Genomic DNA, 12,093 nt, shown 5'->3' on the forward strand with positions numbered 1-12,093 from the left:
AGTGGTTTTCGCATATTAAAAATGGAATGGCATGGGTGGAGGGATGGATGGAAGAAGAGAGAGCTCTAAGGGACTTAGCTCGACTAAGAACCAGAGGACCTCACAGTAAGTTGATTTCCCATCTCGGTGGGTCTCTTGAGTTTTCCTTTGGGCAACTAGATAGAGCGACTGGCATGCCATCCCAGTTCAAGCTGTCACATAACTGTCTCTTTGACCTTCTTCCCTAGAGAAATGGGGATGGAGGAAATAAACTCATTTCTTTCATGAAATATTTGGCTTAATGGAGTGTATGTTTGGACTTGCTAGTATCATGTCAAGTTAAAGGGATTGGCAGTTTGTAAGAGAATAACTAGCCTTTGGATCCATGTGCTTGAGAGAGTGCTCCTCCGGGCCAGGAGGCCTCAGCAGACCCCCTCCCACCACGCTGGCTTGCTGCCACTTACAGGGGATTGTTTGTGATACTAGAGGTAGGCACGGGAGCCTGTGCTCTGGTTAGATCGGTACCCAACGCCGGTGCTCAAAAATCGTATGAATTTAAATTTTACTCTCACAGTGTTAATGACAGCATGAACATTAGCACTTAGGGACTTAGCTGGCAGAGTGGACTGAGCAATGCCCATCCCCTGAGGCTGAAAAAGCAGACAGTAGAGGCTGGTACAGAGGGGGGGCCCAGGGGTCAAAGGTCAGAGGGGCTTTAGGAACCACCATGGGGTGACTGTTGTGGGGCAGAGCAGGCAGCGTGGCGTGGTGGATTTGTACGTATCTGGGCAAATGCAGGCACCGAGGTGGGTGGCTGGTGGGCACCTTAAGCCAGTGCAGGGGAGAGGACTGCCTTGGGTCCTGGCCCCAGGGCACAGTCTGAGTTTGGGTGTCCATCCCTCTGAGAGGCTAATATAAGGACAGGTTGGAGGAGCTTTCTAGAGGAAGCAATTCGGTTACCGAGAACTCTCACAGGCACAGCCATTTGGCATCTAACTGAATCAGGAGGTGAGAGAAAGAGGTTCCCTGGACCCATCAATCACGATTCCTAGCCCTGGACTGTAGGCCGGCAGGGCGTGGTGGTGGGAAGTTAGATGCAGGGGAGGGCCAGCTCACATAGACGTCGGTAGCATTGCAAAGCCGGGATGATGTTCAACAGGTTGTGAATGAAAGCAGGGCCGGGGCCCTCTCCTGAGGCGGAGGCGTCCGCTGACGCGCCCTCTCTCTCAGTCCAGCACAGCATCCAGCGGACCGTGCACGCTCTCTGGCAGCAGCTCATGGCGCAGAGATGGCAGGAGCTGGAGGACACCTTCAAGATCGATCTCTCTGTCAAACCCGGGGAGAGAGAAGTGAAAATGGACGAGGTCACCCCGCTCTGGGAGGAGACGATGCTCAAGGCCTGGCAGCATTACCTAGGTCTCTGTCACTGGGTCCAGGGCTTCCTGGGTTCCCCTGGGCGGGCCTCTTCCACCAGCCTTTCTCCCTCACCCTTCAGGGTGGTGTTCGCATCACGGAACCCTCGTGAATCCTGCTCACAAAGGTTAAATGCTGCTTTGCATCGCAGGTGAAGGATAGACCAGAGATGCCAACCAAGTGAGAGATTCTAGAAATCTCCTAGATGGGAGGGCCGCCACGTCCGGCTCACCTGGGGCTGCACCTGGAGGTCTTGGTCCTGCCCTGACAGTCACCAGAGCTTTGTCCTGCCCTGACAGTGCAGCCACCAGAGCTTTGGTTCCTGCGAGTTCCAAGTGGAAGTGTTCATCCCAAAGATATTAGTGTCCCTCGCATTCTATCAACGACGCAAAGTTTTACCCTCATGCTCATCAGTGCGACCGTGAGGACGATGTTCTCATTTTGTTTTTAAAGAGGCCATTCCTGTCAAATTATGGCTCATACATGTTTTACGTCTCCCAGCATCCCCGAGGTCGCAGCCATTGAAGAGCTGTTATTTCTGGGTGTACTGTCCCGACTCCTGGGCGGTACAGCACCTCTTATTTCACTGGCTTCCCCCACTAGCCCTGGCGAGTGTGTGTGTGCTTACATGTACACTTTGAAGTCAAAATGTCAGACTCTATTTCAGAGAAAAGTTCACTTAAACAGGACACGCTTACCCTCTTATTCACATGTACACAATGTGGGAACCATGCTGAGCTGGACCTTACTGCTCACAAATGGCTCTCTTTTTGCCAACAACCATATTTTTTCAAACTTTCTATGTTTCAGGGCCTGTGTTTTAAACACATAATCTTATTTACTCTCCACGACACCACAAGGAGATCAGATACTCTTATTCCCATTTCACAGAGGAGAGCCCTGAGGCTTAAGAACTTTAGCTAACTTGTGCAGCAGTCAGTGACCTGTGGAGCCAGGGGTCTAAGCCGGGCGGGATGCGGAAACCCGTCTCGTATTTCGTAGTCAGAAGCTGACGATGTGAACTGCAGCCTGGGCTGCACCCTATCGCAGCGCTGGCTGGCATCTGAACGCCCAGCAGCTGTAGAGATAGTGTCTGCTCTTCTCAGTTTCCCCTCTGACAGTCTTTGCTTCCTGGTCCCCAGCGTCTGAGAAGAAATCTCTGGCCAGTCGCTCGAATGTCGGACATCACAGCAAAGTCACTTCGTGGAGTGAAAGCTTGTCCTCGGCCATGAGGCTGATCCCGGGGCGGCAGGCCAAGGACCCCGAGTGCAAGACAGAGGTGAGCCACCCCCTTTCCTTAGAGATGCGCGGCATTTTCTTCAGACCCGAGGAGCCATGTCCCCTCTCTCTGTTGTCACTAGACATATCTAACTCCATGCTCCTCCGCGCTCTCCCGGGCGCTTGTGGCTCCCCAGCTGAGGCTGCTTCCGGGGAGCCAGGTCTTGGGCTTTAACTTCAAGTGCACACGCCTCTCCTCGAGCACCAAGAGCAGGTGTTCCTCATGACATTAAAAACCAAACGGAACTGCGACCCCTGCTCCTTGTCCTGTGTGCACAGGCAGTGCTGGCCCACAGCTCAGCGGGCACTGGGTGTGTGGGCTCAGCGAGGGGACAGGACACTGATGCTGTCCTTAGCATTCAGGTTAGAGCCTACTCCTGGGTGGGGCTGGGGCATTAGGGCTTTCTAATTCGTTTCTCCAAGGCTGTGTGGTACCAACAGTGAGTTTGTGTGATCATGAATACTGTGGAAAGGGATTTGGAGCATAGCAGGTTCCGGGGGTTTCTCTCCTCCCAGATGTCTGGGCCTTTTGCTCAACTGGTGGTTGCTGCTGACTTTAGGCTGAGACCTGAGCTGAGGCTGCTGGTCTGCTCACCTACAGCTTCTCCAGCTGTCCCGGGCTTCCTGCAGGCTGGTGGCTGGGCTTCCAGGACTAGCTTCCATGGGGAGAGGGAAGGAGGGAGAGAAGGAAAGAGAGAGAAAGGGAGAATTAGATAGAGAGAGCGAGCCTTCCATGACCTCATTTTGGAAGCTATGCAGCATCAACTCTGCTGGGTCCCTTTGGCTGAGAGAGGCACAGAGTTCTGCTCAGGGTCAAGGGCAGGACTACCCCCTGGTGAGGAAGCGGCAAGGTTCTGCGAGAGCGTGCAGGCTCTTTTTGGGAAACATATACACTGAGTGGCCAGATTATTATGACCACCTGATGTTTGTAGGCAAATTAGCTATTATTTCCCACTGAAGTTGCTAGAGAGCCAGATCATTATAAATGCCTGAATGGCACAACATACCTAAGTATCGTTGCTGATCAAGTTCATCCTATCATGTTGATGGCGTATCCCAATGGAGATGGCTTCTTCCAACAAGACAATGCGCCATGCCACGGTGCTCATATTGTGCAGGAGTGGTTTCAAGAACATGAGGGAGTCTTTACCTTGCTTCGCCGCAGTATTGAAGGCAGAAGGTGGCCCAGTGAAGTACTGACGGGGTGGTCATAATAATCTGGCCACTCAGTGTATACTCTAATGCTGGGCTCACTGGTCTTCAGAGGCTGACTGTGGTCATGGACTGGACATGGCCGTAGGGAGGGTCAGGAGACCTTGGGCAGTTTACTTAACGTCCCTGGGTCCTTCCCTCCTCACCTCCACAATGGGACAGACAACCGTGGGAACCGGTGGAAAAGGGCCCCCAGGAAGGGGGGGTAGATCTTGATTGACATGTGACACAATGTGAGCTCTCTGCCCATTGAACTTTGGAAAGTGAGCTTGACTCCAGATCCCACATGCTCGGAGTCTGGGCTCTGCTGTCCCCACATGTCCACTGTGGTCAGTGACTCATCTGGGGAGGAGTGAGGCATGAAGGGAAGTGTCTTTGCTTGGAGCTCCCGAGACGGGAGGCTTCAGGACATAAGGAGAAGTGCCGGACACTGAAGGGAGGCCAGGAGATGAGCGTGACTGGGCTGCTGGCCTCTGGGTTCAGAAGCAGTCTGGCTGCGTCCAAGCTCTGTGGCTTGTGGAAACACTGGTCAGCGAGTTAATGGGCAGACTCCCTGGCTGCCTGAGTGAATAACTTACTTAGGTTTAGTATCAGCTGCTGATAGCACACAGCTCTCAGGAACCCCACTTGCAGATGTGGAAACGGATGTAAGTCAAGGGCTGTGCAGCCAGGAGGGGGCAGAGTGCAGGGGCCTCCCATCCGCCCACCGTGCAGGGCCTCAGGCCATGTCATGCCCCTCAGAGCCACTTGCTGGACACACAGTGGGAATGCGCTGTCCACATCAGAATATGAGGAAGCACAGAAACAGCAAGTGCTCTGGAAATAGGAGACAGTTTACACACTTCCACTTTACGTTAGATCCTTCTCCACCAAAGGAAGCCCATCCCACATGGGCGTCACTGCACTGAGCCTGGAGGCTGGAGCATCCCTACTTGTGCCCAAGCATTTGCTCTGGACCAGTGCACGTGTGTAAGGAGGGACCCAGCCTCTCTTCCGTTCACTTCGCTCCTTGACCAAATTAGCCCTGTCCCTCGGACGCCAGGCCTGTCTGGCTTGGAGCCAGGGAAGGAACGGCTGGGCTGCTGGGCACAGACATGCATTTTATGGGGACCCTTGCAGGCTATTGATGCCGCCTCTTGCCAGTGCCAGGGTGACTCCCTCGAGGTCACTGCCATTGGCTCCGCTCAGCTGCCTCTGATTCTGGGGGAGGTAGGACGAGAGACCAGCTCATTTGAAAGAAACCGAATAGGCCACACTGTTTGGAGCCAGGAGGGTCACAATGGCTTGGCACTATTAACTCAACTCATGGAGAGATCTGGGAAAAGGAATGTTTGAAACTGGCTTTGTCTTTCTGTGAAGGCAGGCTGTGGAAGCTGTTTCTACACCAACTAAGGTCTCATTCATTCATTCATTCATTCATTCACATACTCAACAAATATTCATTAAGTGCTGACTCTGTAGCACCGAAGTTACAGAAGAGAAAAAAATGAACATATTCTCTGCTTTAATGGCGGCTGCTTCCTAGGGGGTGAAGATCTACAGTAAACAGATGAATAAATTCGTGAAGGTGGGGGTACTATTGCAGTGAGGGAAATAGAGCAGGGATGGGAGAGGGTGGCGAGAGGGTGCGGGCTGTTTGGAAGGAGGTGGTCAGCCGCCCTCCCTGGCAGGAGGTGTGGAGCAGGGAAATAAGGAAGGACATGAGCCTGTTACTCTCTGGGAAAGAGCGGTCAGGCCGAGGGGATCACCAGGCAAAGGCACCAGGCAGGCGAGCGCTGGTGTCCTAAGGCAGCCCAGGCGGAGGGGCTGGACGAGTGGAGCGGGACAGCCCAGGACATCCCCCTCGGCCGTGTTCCGGAAGAACTGGGATTTCTGCCTCGTGAGCAGCAGGGCTGGGTGACTTACGTGCCTCTCTGGTCAGGCACTCAGATCCTTGGGAGATAATCATGGAAACTCATAACTGCATGTACCTAGTGGGGTAAACTTCTGCAAAACACATGTACACGTACACACACATGTGTGTGCACCCCCACCCTGCTTCTTCCTTCCTTTGTGACCCCCGTTTGTTTCTTCTTAAACCTGATTGTGTATCTTTTCTATAGCTTATAACCTGTGGATTTTTAAAAGCCAAATTATTTTTGAAACAAAGTGGATTATGTTTTAATTTTAAAAATGAACTGCATCTTTGCTTAGAAGCATTGTCTGCCAGTAGCTCAGCCTGGGCCGGGCACAGTGCCTGCTGCACGGAGGTTCTTAGGGACAGTGCAGGGCCCACGCGGGGCTCCCGTCCTGGGCTGGGTTCACCGCGGCCCGCACTCATCACGCCTCCGCACACGGTGCTGACAGAAGGCACAGCTTCTCAGGTACATATGTGCATTGTGATGTCATAAGATAAGAGCATCAACTATTTGCCCTGGGGTCTGTTTAATTATTTTTAAAAATTAATTTTGATTATTACAGCTGATTACACCTCAGTGAGCAATGTAATTGATATTTTCTAATGTATCCCAAGGAACATTTTGTACAACACGCTTTTTGTTGTTGAAGGTTAAAGACTCCGTTATTGGTTTTTCCCTAAATATGCCCACATCATCAGTCCCTCCAGCGAGGTCGCCATCTGGAAAAGGCAGCGGAGACATTACTCAGGCGCAGTGCGTGAAATTGGCGTTTCGGCGTCTTCTGTCTCTCCGTTGTAATTAAGGGAGCTGGTTTTGGAGGAAACATTATTCATTTGGTGTTCCTCCTGATCATGTCAGCAGCTGACAGCTCCACACGCAGAGAAACTGTTCCTGGGCGCGGGGTGCAGGGCGCGGGGTGCAGGGAGAGCCCGAGCCCTCTTGCTGCTGGGCTCTTGGCAGAAATGTTTCCTCCTCGCGGCTCAGCATGTGAGGCCATGGCCAGTGTGAGAGGTGCAGCCCCTTCTTCCTCTTCCCGGGCCCCTTCACGCCCCTCTGGGGCCCTGGTGACGAGGTCTCTGCCAGGGCGCAGGCTGTGGTGCCAGCCCATTGGAGGCTGGGGTCTGGGCTCTGCCGGGCGCCTGAATTCGCCAGCATGGAGAGGCCAGGGCTCTGCCCGCATCCTCGCTGGCTGGGCTCTGACTGTGCTCACCGCTCAGTTCCAGATGATGGTGTTTATAATGAATTCATCAACAGCCAGAACTGGTGTCTTACTTTTGACTCACACACCGGGGCAATGGTGTTGGTCACCATGGGAAACCGGGGAGGGGTGGGCAAGAGCTCCGCGTTCTATCTTTAGGACTTTCCTGTAAACCTGCAGTTATTCCACAATATCAAGTGTGTCGTTGTCTGTTTCTCAGGGCTAGCAAATGGGAACAGTGCACGGACATGGGCAATGGGCCTGGGGGAGGGGCTGAGAGGGTGATGCGCCTGGGATTGGCGGAACCGGGGGTGCAGGAGAGCATGGGGTCCAGTGGGGGACCCGTGGCCTGCAGGTGGTGGTTAAGCAGGGGAGCAGCACGTTTCTGAATGTCCAGGTTAGACTGGAGTGAGGGCCCCCGAGGGCGGATGGTCTGGGGGCTGTGGATCATTCTGTGGGGGAGGGGCTGCAGCTGCCAGAGGTGTGGGAGTTAAAGAACGTGCCGGGGGAACCCTGTTTTGCAAGGATGAGAGGAGCAGCGGGGAAGAGGCCACAGAAGACAGGCAGAGCAGGCCGGGCGGAGGCGTGTCGGGCCATGGGAGGAGCAGGCCAGAGGAGAATGTAGGGTGCCGTGAGAGCCCCTCTGGGGGTGCTGCTGCCTGGCCTGTGTCTTGTCTGGCAAAGTGTGAGGTGCATTTCCCCCCCACTCTGCTCCTGGGAGCAACTACACATCGTCTCATGTCCAGGTGGGCCCCACTGGAGCACAGCCCTGGACAGGCTGCCCTCCTCCTGTGTGTTTCCATGGCTTCAGAGACAGCTGAGCAAGCTATCAGGGGCTGTTTCTGAAGCTGGAATGGAGGATGGGAAGGCTCCACAAGCCAGGGTGACACACTGACTTTGCTAAAATACGAAGGACATGCTTTGTGTTGGAGTTCTCTGTCTGCCTGGCAAGGACACGGAACGCAGAAGCACTAGGCCTGTGCTCCCAGGCCCCTGGGTCCTCTAAAGCTGCCCTGTAAGACCAGCCGTGCCCACACATGGGGCTTGAAGACCTCAGAGACCACACGCCTGTGTGGGCAGGTGACTGTGCCCTGCCATGGGCTGCCTTCCTGAATGGGGCACAGGCCCCTCCTCTCTCACCCCAGCGTGAGCAGCCCTGCCCTGGCGTAGACGCTGGCAGGACCAGCTCCTGGCTGGCAGCTATGTTAAGGGCAGTCCTGCCTCAGGTCCTTGGCAAGGAAAATGACATGTTTGACCATCTGCTCTGCCACTTTACCCATTATCTCTTTAAAAGACCATTGTTTAAAAATTCAAATATATACTGAAGTAGAGAAAATAATAAAATGAATTTCCATGCATCGATCCATCACTTCCACAATTTCCAACTCATTACCAGTCTTGTCTCATCTCCATGACTAACCACTTTTCCCCTCTGCACAAAATAATTTTGAAGCCACATCCCAGACATTATATTATTTCATGCGCAAATGTATCTGTATACTTATTTTTACTTTAAAGAGATCATGAAACACAAACATTGCAGAGAAGAGAGGCAGAGTGCAGATAGAAGGCTGCCACCGTCACCATGGGAGGGTCAGGCTCCACTGCCCTGTCCACTGTGCTTGTGCCTGTCTCCTGCAGTTGAGTGATGACCGCCTTGCTGAGACCGAAGGCATGGAGGCCTCATGGAAACTCCTGCCCAGTGCAGGAGGGCAGCTGAGGCTTCTCCAGGTCCCCAATGCCTTTGAGTTCAGTGCTTTGACACTTCAGCGGTCAGTGGGTGAGGGCACTGGCTCAGTGGATGAGAGCACTGGCTCAGTGTTCAGTGGGTGAGGGCACTGACTCAGTATTCAGTGGTGAGGGCACTGGCTCAGTGTTCAGTGGGCGCGGGCCCTGGAGGTGCACTCAGCTGGGGAAAAAGGCTCAGGACTCCGGAGAGCCCAGTGCTGAGCAGAGACTGTGACAGAGAAAGGCATGGGCTTGGGAAGAAAGGGAGGGATGTGAGGGGTAGAGTCCAGCGTAGCAGCTGAGGAAGCAGGACCACATCCGTGGAAACTGTAGTCAGAATTCCCTGGGAAGGTCTGTAAAACAGGTTAAAGTCAAAGATCTTGAAGAGATTGTAGGACATTTTAGCAATCTGAAATTCCAAAGGTTGTCACTGGGAATATTTTTACTTCAACTTGTAGTAAATTCAACGTGATGTGTGTGGGCAAGAGGGAAAGAACTGTCACAGGAGATGCTTCGCAGAGCTGGCCCGATCTGGGGAAGGCAGACAGGAGGATTCCTAAAGTGGAGGAGTGAGAACTTGGGAGTCCTTTCTCGCTGGGGAAGCAGGGAGACAGGCAGCCTGTGTCAGCCAATCAAGGAATAAGTGGGTGGAGAGACAGACGTCACAACCCGGGACCCAGCAGAGTGAGTGGAAAGCCGAGGTCACAGCCTTTGCGAGACGCCACCGCCAGGGTGCCTGAGGTTGGAAACCCATTGTGCTAGGAGGTGGGAAGTCTCGTGAGAAAGTAATTAAATGGGAGCAAGTAATTATCTGTTTGAGGACCAAAACCACTCACAAAGACTGAGTCCTAGCTGGTTTGGCTCAGTGGATAGAGCGTCAGCCTGTGGAATGAAGGGTCCCAGGTTCGATTCTGGTTAAGGGCACATGCGCGGGTGGCAGGCACGATCACCAGTAGGGGGTGTACAGGAGGCAGCCAATCAATGATTCTCTTTCATCATTGATGTTTCTCTCTCTCTCCCTTTCCTTTCCTCTTTGAAATCATTTCAAATATTATAAAATTAAAAAAAATAAAATAAAAAGACTGAAAGCTGTGCACCGCTCTGCAGATGTGACCATGGCTTCCGTGGCTGTGGCGGGCAAGGCTGCCCATGACCTGCTTTCTCTCAGTGCTTTTCCTGGGCCACTGACCCCAACACCGCCCTCTGCTCCGACCGGCCTTCGCGCTCCTCATGGTGTGTCTGGGTAGGGTCATTTCCGGAAAGAACTTTCATTGTGCTTTGCTTATGGGGGGATTTGGGAGCAAGAAAGAAAAAATGTATCAAATCTAATAGTTTCACTTCTTACTCCTTTGAAGCTTCCGTTCTCAGTGTAACTGGAAGTGGAGTCCGTGTAGCGTGTTTCTCAGCCTTGCTCTCACAGGCAGCTGTGCTCCAGCATCACACCCAGAATTGACTTCCCACAGCAGCGTGGGTCCTCGGGCAACCTGGGGACCCTGCCCTGGGGTCACGGACATGCACGCAGGTGGGCAGCCGAGGGTGAGTTAGCTCTTTAGGTTTCCTTCTGGTGATCTGGGCACTCCACCATAGCCTTCTCTCTCATTTCCTCTCTTCCCTAATCTCTCTCTCCCCCTTTTTTTCTCCCCCTCCTTCTCCCCCTCTCTCTCTCCTCCCTCTCTCCCTCCCTCCCTCTCTCTCTCTCTCACACACACACACCCACACACACCCACACATACCATTCTGCAGACAGTTGATGTTGGAACCCGCCCATCACCCCAGTGGGAAGTGCGTGGAAGGAGCCCTTGAACAAGGAACCCTACACCATAGCAGCACAGTGGACAGGCCCCGGCAGCAGGGGTTTGAGAAGCAGCGTCGCTGGCCGCCTTAGGGCTCAGGATAATGGAAGCCCCATCACGGGCCCACGGAGGCAGTGGCTTTCCCTTTTTGTTTTAAGGAAATATGAAATATTGCTAGTCTATCACAGGGCCTGTTACAGGAGTTTGAAAACAGAAGTAAATGAACAAAGCAAACACTGATACCTTTACTGATGTTTCCTTACCAAGCGCATCATTTGTGAGGCATCTTTATCTTCATAATAGAAGGATAATTAACATCACTAATTACCTAATTAAGTCCATTAAGCATCCACCAACAGTGCCTGTGAAGCTGACATCATGTTCCACTGTCAACAAATGCTTCTGATTTCTTAGGAAGTAATTAAAATGTAAATTAGCATGCGATTATAGGCACAGGGGAAGTTTCGAATCAGATATTCATTTCAAAACCGCTTGGAGCAACTTCGCTGGGGCACCTGCTTCGGGCGATGGGACCATGTCGGAGCTGCAGTGGCATCGTGGCCAGGCTCCGCACCGCGTGCCGCGGCGTGGGTAGCTGAAGCGTTTGCTCCCTGCTTTCTGCTTTTGTTCTGATTTGATCATTTTACTTAATATGTTCACTTACGACTGTGTCCTTTGTGTTAAAAATATCACAACTGATATTTATTTCTGAAAACTTTTAGGACAAATCTTTTATCGTACCCTCTCTGTCAGTTAGGTTTGGAGAGTAATCAGTGGCCTTCTGAGCGCAGGTGACACGCGCGGGCAGGAGAGAGGTTGCAAGGATCAAACGGGGCCCTGCAAGCTCATGCTCCCCACGCTCAGGGCGCCCTCAGCTTCTGATGAAATTCTGGCTGGAATGAGCATGTTGTAGAGCAAACACAGCGACCTCCTCAGGGCGGAATACTTCCCGAAACCTCACATTTGCTCGACAGGACACTTCCAAGATGGAAGCCACCAGCCTGAAGCCCCGAGGTTACCCTTTAAACAGCCCTTTCTGGACCCGGATGCCCCCCTCCCACTGGAGCTTGGTTTGTGCTGAGCGCTCATGGGCGTGATGCCCACCTCTGCCGTCTGGTGGCACAGACGCTGGGCGGGGTGAGCCTGAGCGTCACCTGTTCCGTGAGGAGGAAGCTCTCGCTCATGACCCTGAACCACACAACCTCTGCTTGAACGAGTTTCCAGGGATGGAGTGGGTGGTGCCGACCCACGCCCACTGGCTTCATGTGAACAAGGTTTCAGACGAAGGCAGAGAGAGGACAACAGCCTGGGAGACCGTCCCTTGTGCCCTTGAAGGTCAGTGTGGAGGCCCGGCAGGGAGAGGCCCTGACCCACAAACTGCTCCCCGCTGTGGGCACCGGCCGAGGGCTGCTCCCCGGGCTGGGCAGGGGCAGGCAGCTTGGCACCATGCCTGGCGGGGGGTGCCAGGCTGCTGGGCAGTGGCAAGCGGCACTGGCCTGCACAGGCTCCACGAGCGATGGCAGTTTACGGGGTGGACCCTCCTGCTTCTGGGGGAGCTCTGCTCACAGGCAGTGAGCGGCGGGGTCGCGGGGTC

At 53.5% G+C, this 12,093-nt stretch overlaps 1 protein-coding gene across 1 annotated transcript in view; it reads left to right on the plus strand.

Moving 5' to 3' along the window:
* The window catches only part of WDFY4 (WDFY family member 4), a 258,657-nt gene that overhangs the window by 139,653 nt on the left and 106,911 nt on the right, over window positions 1–12,093 (plus strand). The window contains exons 38-39 of the mRNA XM_006757129.2: window positions 1,210–1,395; window positions 2,535–2,671. Of these exons, the coding sequence (XP_006757192.1) occupies window positions 1,210–1,395; window positions 2,535–2,671 (323 nt within the window). The remainder of the gene's footprint in view (window positions 1–1,209; window positions 1,396–2,534; window positions 2,672–12,093) is intronic.

This window comes from Myotis davidii, unplaced genomic scaffold (assembly GCF_000327345.1).
Source record: "Myotis davidii unplaced genomic scaffold, ASM32734v1 scaffold854, whole genome shotgun sequence".
NCBI classification, from domain to species: Eukaryota; Metazoa; Chordata; class Mammalia; order Chiroptera; family Vespertilionidae; genus Myotis; species Myotis davidii.